Raw genomic sequence first — 20,992 nt, 5'->3', positions numbered from 1 at the left:
AGTAATTGCCCCCTTAGTAACTCAGTCAATCAATTAAACAAATGTAATTGATCATTATATTCAGTATATATGGAAATGAAAGACATATGTCCTGAAAGTGCAGACTGCCAACATCTACGGGTTTTTACATCCATTGGGTGAACCATGTGAGATTTGCAGGCCTTTATATGCATACCCCAACAACCACCCCCCTACCCCCCACCCCTTTTTCTGGGACCAAATGTAATTGGACCATTGACTGCTCAGCTGTTTCTCTGCCAGCTGTGTGTTGTTACATCATTAGTTTGCACACAAAAAACCAATAAAAGGTCTAGAGTTGATTCTATTTGTGGATTTTGAATTTGAAATCTGTTGATGTTGTCTCTCAACATGAGGACCAAAGAAGTGTTAGTGCCAATAATGCAGGCCATCATAAGGCTGAAAAATCTGAATAAATCAATCAGAGACATGGCAAAAACGTGTATCACATTTAACTGTTTGGTACCTTGTTAGGAACCAAGAACGCACTGGTGAGCTCTGCAATAGTAAACCTGGTAAATTAAGGAAGACCACTTTAGCTGATGACCAAACTTTCAGTTGTGAAGAAAAAAAAAACCCTTTTCAACCATTGACGAGATCAAGAGCGCACTCCAGTATGTAAGCATAGATGTGGGAGACGAAAGTACGGAGAAGACTAGACCGTATAACCTCAGAGGGTTATGACTTCAGGCAGTCATCGAATGCAGATTTGCAGCCAAGTACTAAATATGACCGCTTTATTTAAGATTATGTTAAGTTGTCCAATTAATTTTGGATCCTCTGCATACTTCCTCATTGATGAATTGGGTTCAGATGTTTATTGACATACATTAATCCATTATTGGTTTTTTGTGATGTTTTTGAATATTTATTTGCAAAATAGATAGTACTTTTTTTCAATGCAAATGATTTTCCATGGATTCATCAATTAAATTTTGAAATTGGACTTAGTCTTATCTGCAAATCTATGAAACAGTATACTGTTCATCAGTAAACAATATTGACAGGATCCATGACTCTGTTTATTTATTAATTTTTGTATTTATTTATTCATTCATTTATTCTGTGTGAAATTATGCAGTCACATACCATTCTCTGCAATAAAATGCTATGAGACATTACAAGTTGAACAGTGTGCAAAAATATTCAGCAAGGTCTGAAAAAAAAAAAAGAAATGCATAAGACTTGCATGAAAACCGTTTAAACTATTATTAAGATTAGATTGAACCTGTCCCCGCTGGTGTTTATCAACAGCCTGAGCCTTTGAGTGGCAGCTCTTTCCGGTGAGGACAGACCTGAGATTGGAGAGCAGTAGATATTCAGGGTTTACATTACTCAAGAGCAGATAAAAAATTTATTATAAAATGTTCCACACAGCCAGTATTTGTGCAGGCAGCGACCAGGAAATGATTTATTTATCAAACAGTTTCATTCCTCTGCATCATGAATAGTCCTAGTGCAGAGGGGGGAAATGTGTCGCTTTTTACGCAGTGTTCACCTGTTCGCTTTCAGAGCAAGGGGCTGAGTAAACCGTTAATGCAAAATATACTCCCAGAGCAGGACATTTGTGTAATTTTTATGCTGAATATTAACATGGGTCCCACAGCTGTAGAGTATGTTGTTAAAACTTAATATTCACCCATTGCGCTCCTTGGAGCTGAAGTGTGTGCCATTTATGAAGAATATTAGCCCACTGAGGTAAAATAAAATATATATATTTTTGCGCTTATTTCTCACTTCATGTGCGTGCTAGGTTGCGGTGGCTGAAAATGGCTTCCATTTTCTCCAGTTCCCATTGTTGTTGCTGTCGTTGATGTCGTATTTCTGGGAAATACATTTTTATAATTTTTCCATTCTAGAGAAACATCATGCTTTATATGTGTGATTCTTCTTTATGGTCTACATTTTGTGTGTTTTATTCTTGAGGGTAGAACTTTTTTTTTTATCAGCTGAGTTTCCAGAGTGAGAAGCCCTGTCAGCTGGGATGGACTTAGAGCATCATTAAGAGCACCTGCTCTTTCCTGGTTCCCAAGCTCCTCTCTGCTCTCCCAGGCTCCTCTCCGCTCCCAGCCCTTCTCATCCCTTGAAGAGGCGCTTCCTCACAGATGGGCGACCGAGCACCAGAAATTAGCATCGCTATCCCATAAGCAATTGCTCCGTTTTTGAGCGTGATGGTGAAGCACGTGCGCAGATTCATTTCACCTCTGCAATCTCCATCACCAAAGTCCACCGTGGACAGGTCTGCTTCTCCTCTTCTGTCTTTTTTTACCTCTGTTTTACCTCCCTTTGACCCCGTCAAGGCTGGTTGAAATATTACGCACGTGGCTAATGGACCTGAAAAAGGAGCAGTGGCATGTTTTTGGCTGTGGCGTAAGACGGCTCGAAGGTCAGTTGGTCTTCCTGTGCCAGTTTATATTGAGTTTTGGGAAAAGAGGCCAGCGGTACGTGTGCCAGGAATGGCGTGCGGAGATTTGAAATGGAAGGTTGAGGGTAGGCAGGGGAGGAACAGGCGCGAGCGAGCGAGCGGCTAACGCTAATGATCCATGCCTCTGCCTCCTGCCATTCTCCTCAGCCTGTACTGAAGCCCTGCATCACCTCAGACTAAACCAGGCTTTAAACCTGCACCAAAGCCCAGCATAACCTCAGACTAAACCAGGCTTTAAACCAGCACCAAAGCTCTGCATCACCTCAGACTAAACCAGGCTTTAAACCTGCACCAAAGCCCAGCATAACCTCAGACTAAACCAGGCTTTAAACCAGCACCAAAGCTCTGCATCACCTCAGACTAACCAGGCTTTAAACCGCACCAAAGCCCGCATCACCTCAGACTAAACCAGGCTTTAAACCTGCACCAAAGCCCAGCATCACCTCAGACTAAACCAGGCTTTAAACCTGCACCAAAGCCCAGCATCACCTCAGACTAAACCAGGCTTTAAACCTGCACCAAAGCCCAGCATCACCTCAGACTAAACCAGGCTTTAAACCTGCACCAAGGCCCTGCATCCCCTCAGACTAAACCAGACTTTAAACCTGCCCTGTAGCCCTGCATCACTTCAGACTAAACCAGGCTTTAAACCAGCACCAAAGCTCTGCATCACCTCAGACTAAACCAGGCTTTAAACCTGCACTGAAGCCCTGAAACTACACAAGGGTTTAAAATGAATGGCCAGGTTTGTCTCCTGAGGGAGTCATCGCCTTTCAGCAGCATGTGCTGACCCCAGCGTCAAGTCTAGATGTGAGATGACACAGCATAGCTCTGGCCTGTAAGTCCTCATTAATTCCACCATCTCTCTCTCTCTCTCTCTCTCTCTCTTTCCCTTTGTACTGATATCTCCAGGAAATCCCCCAGAGCCAAACTGCCCCCCGCCCCATTCCCCCCTCCAGATGACCCTGCTGAAGAGATCAGAGGTTCTCTGGTTCGCCCGATTAAAACTCAAACTCAAAGGAAAGAGAGTGTAAGGTAGAGCAGTGTGTTAATCACAGTCTCACCCTCTAGCGTCTGTGATTAATCAGCTAACGTGTTTCCTTGATGTAACATGGAGGAGAATGCATAGCCCTGCTAGCATGACTCAGGGCAGTAGCCCTTTTGAATGTCACACAGGATTTTTATACATCCCACGTCAGTACATTTATTGTATTAAATTAAAAAACAAGCGGAAAAGAAAGATGTTAAACGTCATTTTATTCCATCCCTTGGACCAAATTGCTCAACTCTCAGTCCACTTTTTAAGTTTTTATCAGCATCACTACCCTCGGTAAGCCAGCGAGCGATGGGAAACGTAGTCAAACGTCGCAAAATTGCCCACCGACGTGGGCGACATAAACCGCACCGCGGCATACAATGAGGCGTGTAATAAACTTGCGCGATTAAATTCCCGCCTCGGCGAAGCCGTTTTCCCCCGGCGTATCTCGTGCGGTTACGCGCTTCGCCGCTCACGGAAGGGCGAAGGAATCCGCGGACCACGCCCTCTGAAACAGGACAGGGCGGCGTTGCGGGGGAGCGGCAAAGGTTTCATCGGCGTTCGGCACGGTGCTGTGGAGCACGTTAGCAAGTTCAACTGTCGCAAAATGGCTTCCACATCTGTCCCATCATACACACCCAAAGGACACTAGCGGAGAAAGAACTATTCTGTGCGGTTATAATTTACTCCAATGTATTATTTGGTGCACAGCTAAATTTAATTTACCTTATATTTATGTATTTATTATGTCTGCATCATCGTATGTTTCATCCGAATGTGATGCATCTGATTCCTTGGCCCCGACTGGTGAAAAATGAATTTGAGTTTTATGAAGCCCCCTGGCCCCCTCACCCCCCCACCCTCTCCAGGTAATGCATTTGCTTTCTCAATCAGGGTCTGGCTCTCATCAGACATTCCGCGGGAACGCCGGTCTCCGGCTCCGATGGAGTATGAATGAGCCGAAGAAAAGAAGGAATTCTGATACCCCTCGCTGCGTCCTTGTTCGTACCCCGCCTGTGACATTTACATTTTGAAGACGTATGAAAAATTCAAAGACATTTACGGGAAGGAAGAGCGGTTCATTTATTTATTAATTTATTTACAGTACTTGAGTTTTAACAAGGTGGCTGCGGTCTCATTTCAAGTGACACGTCCTTCAAAACAAATCAAAAGGGGTAAGATTTTTATTTATACATGAATGTACGTTTCAGACACGCTTACATGGGCAATTTGAATGGGCTGATTCAATATATAAATATGAATATATATATTAGCCGAAAGCACTCTGAAGCTTTTGGACGTCAACTTGTCTCGACAGGCGGGGAACGGAGCATGTTACTAGAAGGTAGCAGGTGTGAATGGCGGGTATGGCGCTGCATATTTGAACAAGCCGCTGTTGTTCTGGGCCGCAGATTATGAATTGCCGAGTTGCTCTGGTGACTGCTCAGCTGTGCAGGAGTAAGGCGTAAAATGTAAACACATTAAGCGTCCTGCGGATTAGGGGGGCATCATTGTCGAGCAAACACATTTTAACGCTGATCCACGGTGCCCCCTGCAGGTAGCTGACGCGCGTGCACGCCGGGTTTCCATTCAGAACTCTTGCGACGATTTAAAACAGCTGCATTGCACTTCTGGCTACGCCTGCCCCCGGCCAATCGGCTGTGTGGATTCCGAAGGACCACCCACGCCCCGGTGACGTCACGCGGTATCGACGAGGCCACGGTTTGGACCGCGGCTAAATGATCAGTATTCCCTCCCCGCTCTCGTCAGGGCTCGGCACAGCGGCTCTGCAGTTTAGAGGAGCGGGCCAACCCCTCCTGATGTACACAGATGGCTCTGTTTTTTAACTAGACTGTTTCGAGCGATGCAGCACTCCGATTCAATCACATAATAAGCAAGCCGGGTGAATAAAGGCCACTGTGACATGTTATTTACCGTGTGAGGTCTGTAGCTGCCTCGTTTGGGTAATTACTGTGTAGATAATTCATGCATTTGCATGCGTTTTGTTTTTTACTTATTTATTTTTTCTGCATATAAGGGTAGAATAGATAAGACTGAATGTGAACTTACATTGGAAATATAACCTCCTGAGAGCCAGAAATTATTTTTTGTCCCTTGCAGGTAATTTTAAGAACCATATATTCCCCAATGCTGAAACACACTACAAGCGACATTTGATAATAATTAATATAAATAACATTTTTGAAATATATTTTTTCACAGCAGCATGTTGTTGTCATCCAATACACTTGCATTATGTCAGAATAGTTTTTATATAGTAAATAGTTTACTATAGTTACTATAGTAAATAGTAAATAAATAGTTTTTGTATTTATTTATCCCTGCTCATATTTGCAGGTGCCTGTGGTCAGTGTACTTCCCCTTAAACCATTGGGTTGTGTTCATGCCATGATTCTATCATTTGTATTCCCATCCTAAATTGGGCAGTTAGTTTTAACTGTTTATGAAGCAGTCATAAAACATAAATTATCACCTAGTGTTGTGTTACACCTTCTACTAACTTCATTCCCAGTCATTGTCAAGTTTTGCACTTCTTTTTCTTTTGGAATTTCTGGTCTATACACCTCACTTACCTAATATTATACCACTCTTTTTTGAGTAAAATAAGCACAATTTATGTGTTATTTTGATTTTACTGAAGAGCAGTGGAAAAACCATTCAGTAATTCTTGACTGGTATGAGTCAAAGTCAAAATAATACATAGATTGTGCTTATCGCACACAACAGATGTCATTGTGTGGCACCTTTACAAAATTTGAAATGGTTTTAAATTTAAGGTGCCACATAATGACGTATGTTGTGTTGCTGATCAAAATTGACCAATGCAACCAATGCAGTTTTTTATTGAAAAAGAACAGTCATAAAAACAAAGCTTATTCCCAAATGAACATTTGTAACCCAATGTGGGCTTTCTGTACTTTCACTCTGTCATTTCACAGGGGTGGCTAGAAATGTTTCAATATCACTATCTGTCAAAAAAAAGAGTTAATACCAGAAATGCATTCCTGAAGATCCAATCTACCATTTACCTGAATTTCAAAATCATTGCATAAATTTGGGAAATAAATTTCTTTTTGGGTCCTCAAGTGTCCAGTCGGCATAAAAAACATCTTGGTGCACACTATGTACAATCATAAGTGATATTGGAAATGTGGGAGAGACTGAACATAAAAACAGAATTCACAGGTTTTTAAAAAGAACTTTCACTCATTAGAATTCACATGCTAGATGATTTGGCCTAGATGGATCATCACGCAGTTAATATTTGTCCTTATGATCACAAATCCCAACTCTCAGAAACTGGGATCTTGCCAAAAATCCAACGTGGCTTCAGAGCAAAACAAATATTCCACTTCCCAAACAGCTCGACTCTCATTGGCTGCTGAAGGTTCTCGTTTGAGAGTGCATCACAGTGGCACCCCACATGCTACAGGATTCTCAGTCATAAATATCAAACATGTTTTATTTGCAAATTGAAATCGGGGCAACCCCGTTGGGAGGGTTAAAATTCTGTCTGCAAATGCCTCTCACTACAGGATTATCTGGGAAAATCACTGGATAACAGCCTCAGATCAGGAAGGGGCGAATCGGGTCCAAAATCAGCCCGGTCATCCTCAGGCATGCACCAGGCTTCAGATTGACCATAATGTTGCTGTCCCAAAACTAAATTTTCTCACATTTCAAACATGTTTGTTATTGACTTGGTCTTACAGATGGGGATCATACTTTATCTTTCTCTGTGATTTCGCAACATTTTTCACCTCTCCTGTGAAATGGTTGAGTGTGCGGCATGTATTTGAAGCCCACATCACATTTATTTTGTAAATGTATGTGTTTGGATGTGTGGGTGTGTGTGGGGGTGTTTTCCATCTGCTGGCCGAATTGAATACAGTCTCACCCTTTCATTTCCTGTGAACAGCCATATTTGACGGGAAACACGACAGACGTACAAAATAATAATATAACGCCTAAAAAGTTAATGACACTGCTGATAATTACTGTTGTATGTTCAGATGCATGGTATGGAAGAATCCATGAAGCCTTAGACAATGGGGTATTACGTCTTCATTACAAACTGGCTGGTATTTAACCCACAGCCTTACTGGTTCAATGCAGAGTCTCCAGTGAAGTATGTCTGGATTTGATGTGGAATGCTTTTAAAGTGAGCCAATCAAGAAAAAGCTAAAGAACAAGATGGCCAATGAAGATGGAGAGCATTCTCACACAAATGCGCAAGCGGTGTATACTGTACTGTTGTGGTTCAGCGTGTTCTCCAAACACCAGCGGGAAGGAATCAAATATTAACCATAATGGATTCTCGGACGGCTGAAAACACTTCGCTCTCCGCCGTGGCTCTGTCGCTCTGTGAATCCTCCCGCTTCGTTTTCGCTCCGGGTAGTTTCTTGCGCGTCGTTCGCCGGCTCCAGGATTCGTTAATTGAAGATCTGAAGCCGCGTGCGAAGTCGCGTATTGTAGCCGCATGAGCCGTGTGTACGCGAACCTTGAACCTCGCTGGTGAAAAGGAAGCTTTCAGTGGGAATTCTTTGTAATTACTCTTGATGAAAGAAATTACAGCTCTGCGTTACCAGGATGAAATTATACCTTTCAGATCCGGCTTTCTGAGAGGCACACGGAGAGGGCCTGTTAAGAAACTCCATTATAACAAATTAAAACATGACATGGGCAGTTGATAATTAGAATTAACACGTTGCACCTAAATTGTAATCCTCGTTTTTTTGTATATAATTAGAGGGAAAATGCACCCGAAAACATCAAAAATGTATTTTTACGTCTGTACATGAAAATAGATAGACCCGGAGCATGATGCATGTAGTGATATTCCGCTGCATATTACATGTCCTGACATTTTTACATTTCACACCTGATGATGTAAGCAGGAAGAATCCCCTTTCTGTGTTGTGAGGAAAGTATGTGCACAACACCGTTTGCTCTCTCTGCTACTTGTCCTTATTTTTATGATTTCAAAATCAACTGCCTATGAATCTGTGGCCATTTGTCCTCTGCCAATATTATGATTTGGCATGTCTATAAGTTCAGGATTTGCACCTGTCTTTTTAACTTCATCTTGAAAGAGGGTTTACACAGTCATTTCTGTCTTTCCTTTGAAATAAGCTCAAGTAGTTCACTGAAGTCATGTTCTGTGATGTCTGTGAGATCTTTGTTTAAATGCCTGATAGAAGAAATCTGATGAAGCCGAGCAAAAAAAAAGGATTTATTAATAATATAAGAAACTAATCAAGCTATAGTTGGTATAGATTACTACCACAATAAACATAAAATAAATTCAACTACTAGCAGTTAATTTGTCCATTAAATTTGTTCTAGGGCCATAGTAAAAAACTATATATGCAGTGAGCTCCATACTGTAACATTTGAAAAAATTACATTTTTTCTTGATTTGGCTCAGTACTCGACCATTTTAGATTTCCAATCAAACAATTGGTTAAAGAGTAGATTCTCAGATTTTATTAAAGGGTATTTTTATGCATTTTGGTTTCACCATGTAGAAATTCCAGCACTTTTTATACATCGTCTTCCCCCCCCCCCCCACTTCAGGGCACCATAATGGGACAAATGGCTTTACAGGGTCATGTGTGTTACTCTCGATTCTAGGCTTGTGATTGCCTTTAGAGTCTGTTATTGCCTTTTGTCAACACAAGGGCCAGAGTTGTGCCAGTGAAGATCAAGGAAGCCATTATGAGGCTGAGAAATAAGAAAAAACAGTCAGTGACATAGGCCAAAAATTAGGCTTACCAAAGTCAACGGTTTGGAACATCATTAAGAAGATAGAGAGCACTGGTGAGCTCACTACTCACAAAGGGCCTGGTAGCACTAACAAGGCCTCACCATAATGAAGAATAACCCTCAAGAACCAGTCCAACAGATCAGAAATGGAAACCATTAGTTAAGTCCAACAACAGGTTGGCCAGATTACAGTTGGCTAAGAAGTATCTACAGTAAAAGAACCTGCAGAGTTCTGGAAAAAGGTCTTGTATCAGGTCGATCAAAGAGAAAAGTGTGGTGGCCAAAAGGACCAGCACAAGATCCAGAGCACCCCTCCCCCCTCATCTGTGAAACATGGTGCTGGGGGTGTTGTGGTTTGAGCATATATGGCTGCCACAGGTACAGGTTCGCTCGTCTTCATTGTTGATGTAACTTCTGATAGCAGCAGCAGAATTAATTCTGAAGTGTACAGAAGCATCTTATCTGCTCATGTTCCAGCAAATGCCTCCAAACCCATTGGACAGCGCTTCATCCTATAGCAAGACAATGATCCCAAGTATACTGCTAAAGCAACAAAGGAGTTTTTCAAGGCCAAAAACTGGATAATTCATGAATAGCCTGTCATTCACCTGATCTGAATCCAATTGAACATACATTTCTTATACCGAGAGAAAATAGAAAACTTATGCCAACTAGCCCTCGAATCCAACAGGAGCTGAAGATGGCTGCAGTACAGGCCTGGCAGAGCACCACCAGAGAAGATACTCAGCAGCTAGTGTCGTCTATGGGTCACAGACTTCAAGCAGTCATCACATGAAAAGGATATTTGTCAAAGTGCTAAAGCTGACTAATTTAATTTACTTTAGTGTAATGTTCGAAACATCACTTTGACCTGAAATCGGGTTCTATGTATAAAAGTGCGGTAATTTCTACATGGTGAAACCAAACTGTATAAAAATCCCCTTAAATAAAAGCTACACTTTAAACCACGTGAATTGTTTGATTACAAATCTAAAATTGTGGATTACAGAGTCAAAGCAATAAAATAAAATAAATGCCTTTGTCCAAAACATTATGGAGCTTACTATATATATATGTATATATATATGTGTGTGTGTGTGTGTGTGTGTGTATATACACACATATATATGTATGAGGTGGTAAAAATGGTTGGCTAATTGGAGCTCTGATACTGCCTTTGTAATCGTGTTTCAGTGCTGAGTAATTACAAGGCCCTCGTGTTCCAAAGGCTCTCTGAGCAGAAAGGGAATGTCCAGAGAAAAGCTGGGAGGGGGGCATGTCCGACAGCACTGCTCACAGCCTGCAGTTTCATGTGTATTTATGACTTTGAGGTAGACATTTACGGCATTTTTATTGGTTTATGCGGGAAGGGCAATTTGCCTCTGGCTAATCAAGCATTGGACAAGTCTCCCTGCGCAAATGGCTGGGTTTCCTTTTTAGGGTAGATGGCTATCGAGCAGCCGAATCTGGGTGGGGTGTTCATATTCACAATGAAATGGCTGACAGATTTTTGTATCAGGTATCATGAAGTAGCGTCGCATAACCTGGTCAGAAGAAAATCATAGCCATTCTGTTTATTCTTAGGTTTCTAGCTTTGTCCTAATATACGTCATTCTTAACATGAAGATCATTTTGCGATGGGCTTACGGAAAGATGTATTTTCTCACTAAATCTGCGCACCCTGCTGAATGGTGTGGGCCCTGTCTACCAGTCTAAAAGGAAAGGCTAATGAAACACTAGCATCTGCTACTTGCCTCTCCATTTCATTCCCAAAAACATTTCTGAGGATCCAAAAAAATAAATGAATAAATGGAGCACTCTAGAAGTTCTTTTTTGTCCTCTTCACTTTGCCCAGTGTACGCGATGATAACTTCCTTGGTGTTCAGGAGTTTAACTTGATCTACGGATATTGATAATAGGGGAAAAGAACTAACAGAATGCCATTCTGTGGACAATTCTCAAGACTGTCACGGGAGTTACTGTAACTGCAGTCAGTTGGCCAGGCTTGGTATAAGGACACTCTGGTAAACAAACACATTTACATTTTATTTAGTTTCGTTTGGGTTGTTTTTTTTCTTTGTATTTCCATTTGTTTATTGCCATTTGGCACCCCAGCAGGTAATATCCATGGAAGTTTAGCCGTCAGAAGTGAGTGTCTTTCACACGAAGCGGCTTCAGTTATCTCGGATAATGGAGTGTTTGTGAATGCGTGGTGTATGCGGCATAAGCTCATCAAGTCTGTGGATTGTGTTTGCGCATGGTAATTCTGTGTGTGTGTGTGTGTGTGGGCATGTATTACTATCTTTGTGAGAACCAAATGTCCCCACAAGGATAGAAAGATGAGGAAAATGACACAAGGTGGAGACTTTTTGCTGGTCCCCACAAGTTCAAGAGGCTGTTTTAGGGTTAGGACTTAGGGTTAGGGTTACAATTAGGTTAAGGTTAGGGTTAAGGATAGGCATGTAGTGGTTGGGGTTAGGGTTAGGGTTAGGGTTAGAGTTTACGGAATGAATGTAAGTCAATGGGAAGTCCTCACAAGCATAGCAATACAAATGTGTGTGTGTGTGCGTATGTGTGTGTGCCTCTGTGCGTGTGTGTGTGCGCATGTGTGTGTATGCTCGTGTGGAGACTGAAGTGGTGCTACGTAAAAAACAAGTAAATATGCAAGGCGAACAAGTTGACATTTGTTGACTTATTTCATGCAAAAAGGACTGTGGTTATATTTATGAATAGCCCAAACCCATGCTCGCTGAAGCCTAATTTTGCAGCATGAGTTTTAATGTTGGGTAAAGAGTCCTCTGGAGCGCAGCTCATACTGTGGAATGCTGATACATTTGGCCGGAAGCAGCCAGTCACTGCCGCCACACAGCATGAGGTCCAAGAGAGAGAGACAGCTGTCTTTATCACGCAAATGCACCGATACTTTCTGGCCAATTTTCCTGGAGCATCATTTATTGAAATGCTGGTATTTAGCCCTCCAAAATACCTTTAATGGAAATCTGTGAAAATGACTGTATTCTGCAAATTAAAAAATAGTAGTCTTCTTCTTCTCCTCCTTCTCCTCCTTCCCCTTCTACTTCTCCTTCTTCTTGTTATTCTTCTTCTTTTTCTTCTCCTCCTTCTCTTCCTCCTCCTTCTTGTTCTTGTTATTCTTCGAGATTGCAGTGATTATCTTGTACAGCATGATTATAGCCAGGCACATTGGGCCTCATTCACAAAACATATGTACAATCACATTTGATCATAAACTGCATGTAAGAACATTTTCAAGAACATTTCGGCATTCATCATTTTTTTCTTATCTGTATTTGTTCGTGGCTTTTTCCTTATGCAAATCACACGAACAGGATTGTGCATAAAATTTACAAACAGCCAGCATTCATCATCTCATACACCTGGGATGTGTAATTTAAGAAAATTTTTGTGAACGAGGCCATTGTCTTTATCATATTAGACAGCACACTTCAACAGTACAGTTTAGCATAATAACCAGTCATCTTCTGTCAACGTGTCAGCGTGCACGTTTTCAATATTAAGCTATAAGATTCTCATCATGCAGCTGAGAATGTTAGCCTGAGATTGATCATTTCCAGTCGGGGGAAATTCTACTTTAATTACGGAATCCAGGGAGAGGAGAGGAAGGGTCCTCTTTCCGTGTCAGAAAGGGCGTTAGCCAGGTGTCGTCCGCACGTGCCCGGTGCGTCCACCTCTCCCGCACCCCTCCGGAGCCGGTCCGCTGAGATTCGCGGTTCTCTCGCCGCGGAGCGCCATCGCAGTTCAGGATCGCCGTCCCGCGGCTGATTGGCCGCAGCCGGGCGCAGCGCCTCGCTTTATGGAGCCTTCCCGTTTCACAATTTAAATCCCAACACCTGCTGCTTCACAGTCGGACCGCTCAACAGGGGCATTTTTAGAGGTTCTTCATGCTCTCTGCTCTGGCTCCGCACCCCGCTTCCATGTGCCAGTCACTAAGTTCTCTCTCTAAGTTTCCCTGGGAGTCCACGCCGCTCTCATACTTTCGTAAATTCTGCAGTTCTTTTTTTTTTCTGTTTCTGTTTTTGCAGCTCGGCCGTTTTAGTGAAAGTGTGCCAGCTGGCCTGGTGGTCTATGCCAGCGCGCCGCGAGAATATGTCTGAGGGCTGAATGGGTGGATGATGGTGTGTGTGTGTATGTGTGTGTGTTGGGGTTGGGGGTGGGTGTGTGTGTGTGTGCAGGTGGATGTGTGTTTGTGTGTGCATGTGTTTGTGTGTGTGTGTGTGTTGGGGTTGGGTGTGTGGGTGTGCGTGTGTTTGTGTGTGTGTGTGTGTGGGAGGGGGTAGGGCTGGATGTGTGTGCATGTGTGTATGTGTGCCTGTGTGTGTGTGTGTGTGCATGTGTGTATGTGTGCCTGTGTGTGTGTGTGTGTGTGTGTGTGTGTGTGTGTGGGAAGGGGTGGGTGTGTGGATGTGTGCGTTTGTGTGACTGTGTGTGTGTGCGTGTATGTGTGTGGGTTGCTTTCTTCCTCCCAGCGTCTTTTCTTTGATTTGATGTGATCTCTAAACTCAGCCAGAGCTGTGATCTATTATGAAAAGCGGGAACCGAGATAGATTCACGAAGGCCACAAAAGCTCACCGGGGTTTTTATGAGTCTGCTTATGTGTCATTGTTACATCTGTGTCCTCACTAATCTCATTTATGTGCTGCATCCATTAGTGAGGGGAGGACGTTACTGCACAGATAGTTTTATACAGGACTATTAATGCAATTTATAAAAGATGACTTTGTTTAGGAACTTGTCTCTTTACGCTTTAATATACAGTCTTTTCCCACAGAGGAGGGGTTATTACGAGGATATTAACTGCCCCTGACCTGGGACGCACCTGCTCCATGCCCTCCGCAGATTTCGGCTATGCGTGGTACTCTGGCGACTCCTACATGGAGTTTGAAGGCATCGATCCGGGCGCCGTGGGCAACGTCTCGGTGAGGTTTCGGAGCCGAGCGCCGGAAGGGACCGTCCTCTACGCCGACCCGGGCCCCGGCGGCGGCGACGGATTCTTCGCCAGGCTCTTCGTCGCGAGGGGAGTGCTGCAGGTCAGGTGACGCCCTCTCCCTGGGGTCCGGTTCTGGCTCTCGAAGGCTCTCTGTTGGGCGTGTCTGTCTCCGGCCTGGTGGCTGGAGCTCGGTTAGCGTCCGTGTGGGAGACCTCCGGTTTCCTGCGGCTGCTTGCGGTCCTGTAGGAGGCAGGATCGGCGCAGAAAAACCAAGGCCCCATGGGGACACTGTGCAGTAGGATATGATGTACTTAGCATGAGAGCTTTAACCGAGTCCCTGGGATTGTAATCATGCATATGTGTATGTCCATGCATACTGCATACATACATAATGCTTAGATGAGGGTGGGGGGTGGGGGGGGGGCTCAAAAGGCCTGGTCTAAAAAGTTTGCTTTGGTCTACAGTTTTAAGAAAATAATTTCCTGCTACAGACCTGTACATCCATACAGACATACATACGTATATATGTACGTACATACTTATGTACACGCACATGCACGTTGTTGAGTGGTCATTAATTCACACATTCTCGCCGCTGTAAAGTATAAATGAACGCTGATTTGAATGAGATGGAATGGGGGGTAAATGAAGAGCGGTAATGATCTCATTGTGCAGAAAGAGCCAGGGCCGTTGGGGGGGGGCAGTAGCTCCGAGCTCTGCAGGGGTGTGGTGGGGTGGGTGGGGGGGGGTGGGGGGGGGTGACGTCCGCTCGGGCCACGTAGGCGCCAGTCTCCGCCGCTCTGGCCTCACAATGCGGCTGATTGCTGGCTCCGCGGTGATTGGCCAATCAGCCGGCGGCTCGCCCCCAAGCAGGTGGGCTCGACCGCTGGCGAGGGGCGGGGTACTCGAGGCAGGGTGGTCAAGGCGTCCCTCGAACATGTAAAAGCTGTTTATTAAAAAAAAAAAAAAAATTGAACTCTCTTTCTCTTTGATTTTAATTTGTTCTGTTCTTTAGGCCAACACACTGCTGGTTCTGTTTATTAAGCTCTTGTTTATTTGGAAATGCGATCTGAGGGAGAATGGCGTTTGAAGTGGTCTTTGTTGCTTTGACAGGCAAGGGCCCTGATACAGAGTAGCTTCTATACAGGCCGACATAATTGCATACTGCATGCCATGCCATTACGCCAAAGACGTATTTGAATGCATAAATAGGACGTGATTTTATTTAGCTATTTCAGTCGGTTAACTTAAAACTCTGAGAAGTAAAAGTGACTGAGATTCCTCTTGATTTGGGCTAACTGAGCGATCCTGTCTTCGTTGACATTTTTGTATATGAAAACGTTACTGTGAAAGTACACTTCAGATGTTTAATTTAAATAAAGGATACAATAATATTTTACATTCTTTAGAACATTTTATTGGATATACAGATGTGTGACAAATTAAAGGAAAACTCTGAATTAATGAGTGGAGAAACATAACAAATGCAGATGCTTCTTCCATACAAGTGTACTGCATGTTACAATTAAGCAATTAACATCCTATCATGCTCTGTGGCATGTATAAAAATGCTGAGCAGGCCCATTTGACCTTGATTTTGAATCAAAATGGCAAGAGGAAAACATCTGTGACTTTGAAAGAGGGTTCATTATTGGGGCACGGATGGCAGGAGCATCAGTAACAAAGCCTGCTCAACTGGCTAGTGTTTCAAAAGGAACAGTGACTAAAGTGACATCTGCTTTTAGATCTATGGACATCAGTAAATAGGGTCGTAAATTGTGGTCAAAAGCACACATTCGATGACCGTGATGCTTGTGCATTAGTGCGATATGTAAGGAAAAACAGAACAGCTACTTTTCCTCGGGTGAGACTGTCAACGCAGGATGTGATCAGATTGTGTCAGCAAGTTCGTCGACAATTTCATGGAGAGGGATATTTTAGTAGGGTTGCAGTGCATAAACTCTCAAATGTGCATTTGTCTCAAATGTACAGTGCATAAACTCTCAAATGTGCATTTGTCTTTGCAATGCATATTTGAGAGTTCAGTGGTGCAAAAACCATAGGCACTGGTCCGCAGAGATGTGGAAAAATGTGACATGGTCAAATGAGTCATCCTTCACCATATTCTTGACAAGTGGGCGAGAATGGCACAGGCCTGAATGCTTGACCCCTGCAGTAAGTTGCTGTGGGGGGCGTGGTTTAAGTACACTTGTCCCCTTAGAGGGAAGGACACTGCATATCAATACAAAGTTATTCTGAGTGGTCTCTTCCAGGATGACAATGCCCCCATCCACAGGGCACAAGGGGTCACTGAATGGTTTGATGAGTATGAAAATGATGTGAATCATATACTATGACCTTCGCAGTCACCAGATCGCAACCCAACTGAACACCTATGGGAGATTTTGGACCGACGTGTTAGACAGCGCTCTCCACCACCATCATCAAAACACCAAATGAGGGAATATCTTTTTGAAGAATGATGTTCCTTCCCTCCAGTAGAGATCCAGAGAATTGTGGAAGCCATGCCAAGGCGCATTTAAGCTGTTCTGGCGGCTCATGGTGGCCCAGCACCTTACTAAGATACTTCATGTTGGTTTTTCCTTTAATCTGTCACCCATCTGTATGTCGCAAAGCTAACAACCTTGATTGCACATTAGCCTACATTAGGATGGCTCAAACACCTGTTGGGACTTACTTTAATATTATTTAAAATGCAGTTTGTTGACTTTGCGTGTGGACTAAGTGAATAAGTACGATTCTGTGGGTGTGTGTGCATCTGTGTGTATATGTGTTTGTGTGTGTGTGCATGACGTGTAAATAAATGTTTTTTTATATAAAGCAATTGAATGATTCGTCACTGATTTTATGCTGCTTTGATTCTCAGTATGAATTTGCCTGTAACCAAGGAGGCAGAACGCAGAGGATCAATACCACAATCCAGGTGGACAGTGGAGATGAGCACATGGTCCACATCAGGTTTGTCTGTCTGTCCTGTCCAGTTCTGTCCTTCAGCATTTTTACATTTCTATCAAGGCTTCACCCCAGTGATGCAGCCCCGGTCCGCTGCAGGTACATCCTGACTCGCGCCAGTGCCAAATTGTGCACGTGGTGCTTTTCGTCAACCACCCAGTGTCCACCCTGACTTTCTGTAAATACGTTCTTAAGTCACGGCGACGGTAGCCACCATTTCTGTTCACACAACCAATGACTTTCAGATATTTTATCCCAGGCGTGTACGGTCCTGACGAGCTGTGATACTTGGAACAGAAATGCTGAGAATGGCAGGAGCCCACAGCTGCGGTTTGCTAGTATCTTGATTACAGTGGTTCTTTTTCTACAGTATTAACTGCGGCTACGTTACCTTGCTGAGAAATAAAAGCGCTTCTCTCCTCTGTGGATTGCGAGCCTCCTCCTCTGTTCCTCGGCTGCCCGGGAAGGATGTTTGCTCTCGATATTGCTACAAGGCGCGTGAATGGATTTGCATGCGGCTGCAGCCACGGGGGAAATCTCGCTTTGTTGCCTTGTGTGCATATGGTGTCACTGGAGTCAGATACTTGCGTTTCCAATACCAGAAACCAACACCGACGATTAGCATCGGCGCAAGGCTAAAAAAGAACCGAGAGTATATCAGAAGTGCGTTTATCCGCTCGATTGTTTTTCCGAGGAGTTTAATTAGTGAAAATGCAGCAGTTCAGTCATTATGCTGAGCTGTCCCAGCCTTTAAAAGTCATTCCGAGGCAGAAGGCTCTCTACACCCTGAGCAAGTCCTCCCACCCTGGTGATCCCAGACTAATCACACTTAGCAGCACAGAGACCCTGAGGAACTATAGCATCCATACTCTTCTTAAGATTAGCACAGGTAATTCCACACAGCTAACCCACACAGACATGTCTCTATGTACATCACACAGCCACCGAACTCTTCCTATAGGTTAGCACAGGTAATTCCACACAGCTAGCCCACACAGACATGTCTCTATGTACATCACACAGCAGCCAAACTCTTCCTATAGGTTAGCACAGGTAGGCTAATTCCACACAGCTAGCCCACACAGACATGTCTCTATGTACATCACACAGCCAGCGCAAGCTGGCGGCCTTCAATTCAGGCCCCAAACCACTCAGTACCCTCTGGCAGGCAGCCAGGCCGATCTGGCAGAATGCTCCTAAATTAACCCCCCCCCCCCCCCACCGCCCCTTCCCCCCTTCCCTTCCCCCCACCCCACCCCCCCCCCCCACCTCCCTGCTCCGAATCCTGGCTGCCCGCGAGTGTCGAGAAAAAACCATCCAGCGCTTCCAACCCTCGACAAATCAGGCCAGATTGCCTTCTGGATGCCCCCCCTCCCCTCGGCCCCTCACCGGGGAGGGGGACGGGGGTATCAGAGGCTCCACACATCTGTGCTAGGCCGTCGCCCGCAGCTGCAGATGGTTAGCCCCAGCTCGGTGCTTAGGTAATTATCTCGCTCCCCTGTTCTTCTGAAGAGGAGAATTAGCCTTGGAAATTCTCCCAAGGCCCGCCGGAAAGCTCCGGAACAGCGCGTCCGAGGTGGACGAGGAGCGCGAGGAGAAAGGGGGACGCCGGTGACAGACGAGGGGGAGTGGCATGAAACCAAATGCAAATTAATTTTTTGGCTCCCGGCGCTGCGGGCTTCTCCGTCTTTTGTCTGCCGTCCTTTTTTTCCTTCTTCTTCTTCTTCTTGTTCTTCTTGATCCTCGTCTTACACAGGAAGTGAAGCTCCATTATTTACACCCATGTTTGTTCTCATAATTGTTTTCTTTCGTGAACACATAGGGGGGTGGACATTAAACGTTTTTCACTCGACAGGAAATGACATCGCCGTCCAATGACACACTTGACCTTCAGAAACGGGAACGTGGAAAGCACAACAAGCGACTTACTCCAGTGTTCAGTGTTAGATGGCAAACCGCAATTCCAACACCCTCCCGCCAAATTAAGTTGCAAAACACAAAATATCTAATAAATATTTGATAACAAGTTTGTTGCAGGCAATATTGGGCAGTAACATGCATCAGAAATACGCATGGTATCTCAAAAGGGATTTCAATTGACATTTTATCATTGAAAAATAGTGATAGTACCAAAACAATGCTGTAGGACACAGAAATGCAGCAGCCATCCAGTGAATATTTGATCGTATGCAGCTCTGATTTTGGATATTGTGTCGCAGTGAAATGTGAAGTTCATTTTCGTTTCTAGAGAGAGGATTGTAAAACGAGCATTAGCTTGCAGCTGGGTATCAGGGTAGCCCTTGATAGAACAGCGTACGGTGAGCAGGTACCACCTGTTCCCAGTACTGTAGCTCTGTGCCACAGTGCAGTATTCTTTCAAACGTCTACCTTCTGTGATCTCCGTCTTCAGCACAAACCGTTTGTGACCGATTTGGCAAATTTCACATTGCCTAATTCCTGATAATTTGCTTAATTTTATTGATTGGCGCTGTCAATTCCCATTTCTTTACGTTGGGATTGCTGTAATGTCTTGTTGATATGTTTTGTTCATTTATCTGCTAGTATTAGTATTGTCTCTGCGGCTGTGGTTTTGGTTTAGTGAGATCTAAGTCCATTTCTCCAAGTTGCGGACTTTGATTTTGTTTTATTGTACACTGCCGTACTGAGGCTTTTTTCCTGTTTGCTGGAGCACTCTCTGACAGCTGGTCCTTGTGAATGAGCTGCTTTTATTTCTGCATAGCTTGAAAACTAAAAACAAGACAATTACGAGCAGTTCAGAGAGAAGCAGATGAAGTATTTTTGCTTTCGATTTTCTGGTTTGCTCTGTTGGGGTGTTGCATGAATGACTACTTTACGTGGGTGTGATTATATGGAAATTGTGATCTACAACCTTTTGGGTAGTGGCTGAGAATCCAAAGCAAATTGATGGCATAGCGAGAAAAAGCTTTACAGAAATTTCTAAATTTGACAGCAAGTGGCAATGTGTGCGTAATGGGAGGCAGTGTTGTTTAATGGGTAGGGAACTCAATTCTGGGTAGAACACTGCCGTTGTACCCTTGAGCAAGGTACTTAACCGGCATTGCTTTAGTATATATCCGGCTGTACACATGGATATTGTGTAAAAAGTTGTGTTAGTCGCTCTGGATAAGAACGTCTGCTAAGTGCCTGTAATGTAATGTAATTTAATGTAATGTGATGCATAATCATGTAGGGGAGGAGCCTGAAGTGAAAAGAATAGATGCCATTGGCCGGTCTGTGGGGGATCATAAACAGCTGTGCCAGATCTGAGCTTGGAAAGGAAGAGGACAGGCAGTGACTGAGTGCTGGTGGTGGGGGGGTGCGGTGTCCCTCCCGAGGTTTTGCCCGAATGAGCCCGCGGGACGTGGAGCCGCTTCCCCACCCGCGTGCCGTTTAATGAGGGCTAGCGCCGCCGCTGGCTTTCAAGACGTTTCCTCGCTAGCGTTTTTACGCCGTTTGTAACCGCCTTTTCTTCGTCCTGTTTCTACCGTCGGCAGTGCAACAGCTAGTTCAAAGTTACACGAGCAGCGCATCGCAGGGGGGATGTGAACCTGCGGGCTTCTCTCTGAAGTGGAGAACGCAGAAGCCTAACCGCCCCCTACACTCCAGGTGCAGACCCCCCCCCCCCCCTTCTTTAACGGGCTAGCCCTCATTAGCCGTGGCGAAGCATCGGCGCTACGCTAATGCAGCAATACCTCCCATCTCACGGGGGGGGGGGGGGGGGGTGGGGGGGGGGCTTACTCGCTGCCTCCGTACCCTGGAATGGAGA

General features: G+C 44.4%; 1 protein-coding gene across 1 annotated transcript in view; it reads left to right on the top strand.

Moving 5' to 3' along the window:
- eys (eyes shut homolog) overlaps nucleotides 1-20,992 on the top strand; it is a 337,977-nt gene that overhangs the window by 195,913 nt on the left and 121,072 nt on the right. Inside the window, exons 30-31 of the mRNA XM_064318175.1 lie at nucleotides 14,142-14,332; nucleotides 17,120-17,211. Coding sequence (XP_064174245.1) covers nucleotides 14,142-14,332; nucleotides 17,120-17,211 — 283 coding nt within the window. The remainder of the gene's footprint in view (nucleotides 1-14,141; nucleotides 14,333-17,119; nucleotides 17,212-20,992) is intronic.

Source organism: Anguilla rostrata, chromosome 18, assembly GCF_018555375.3.
Source record: "Anguilla rostrata isolate EN2019 chromosome 18, ASM1855537v3, whole genome shotgun sequence".
In the NCBI taxonomy this organism is placed as follows: domain Eukaryota; kingdom Metazoa; phylum Chordata; class Actinopteri; order Anguilliformes; family Anguillidae; genus Anguilla; species Anguilla rostrata.
Note: the sequence above shows the minus strand (reverse complement) of the source record. Positions and strands in the feature narration are given on the sequence as shown.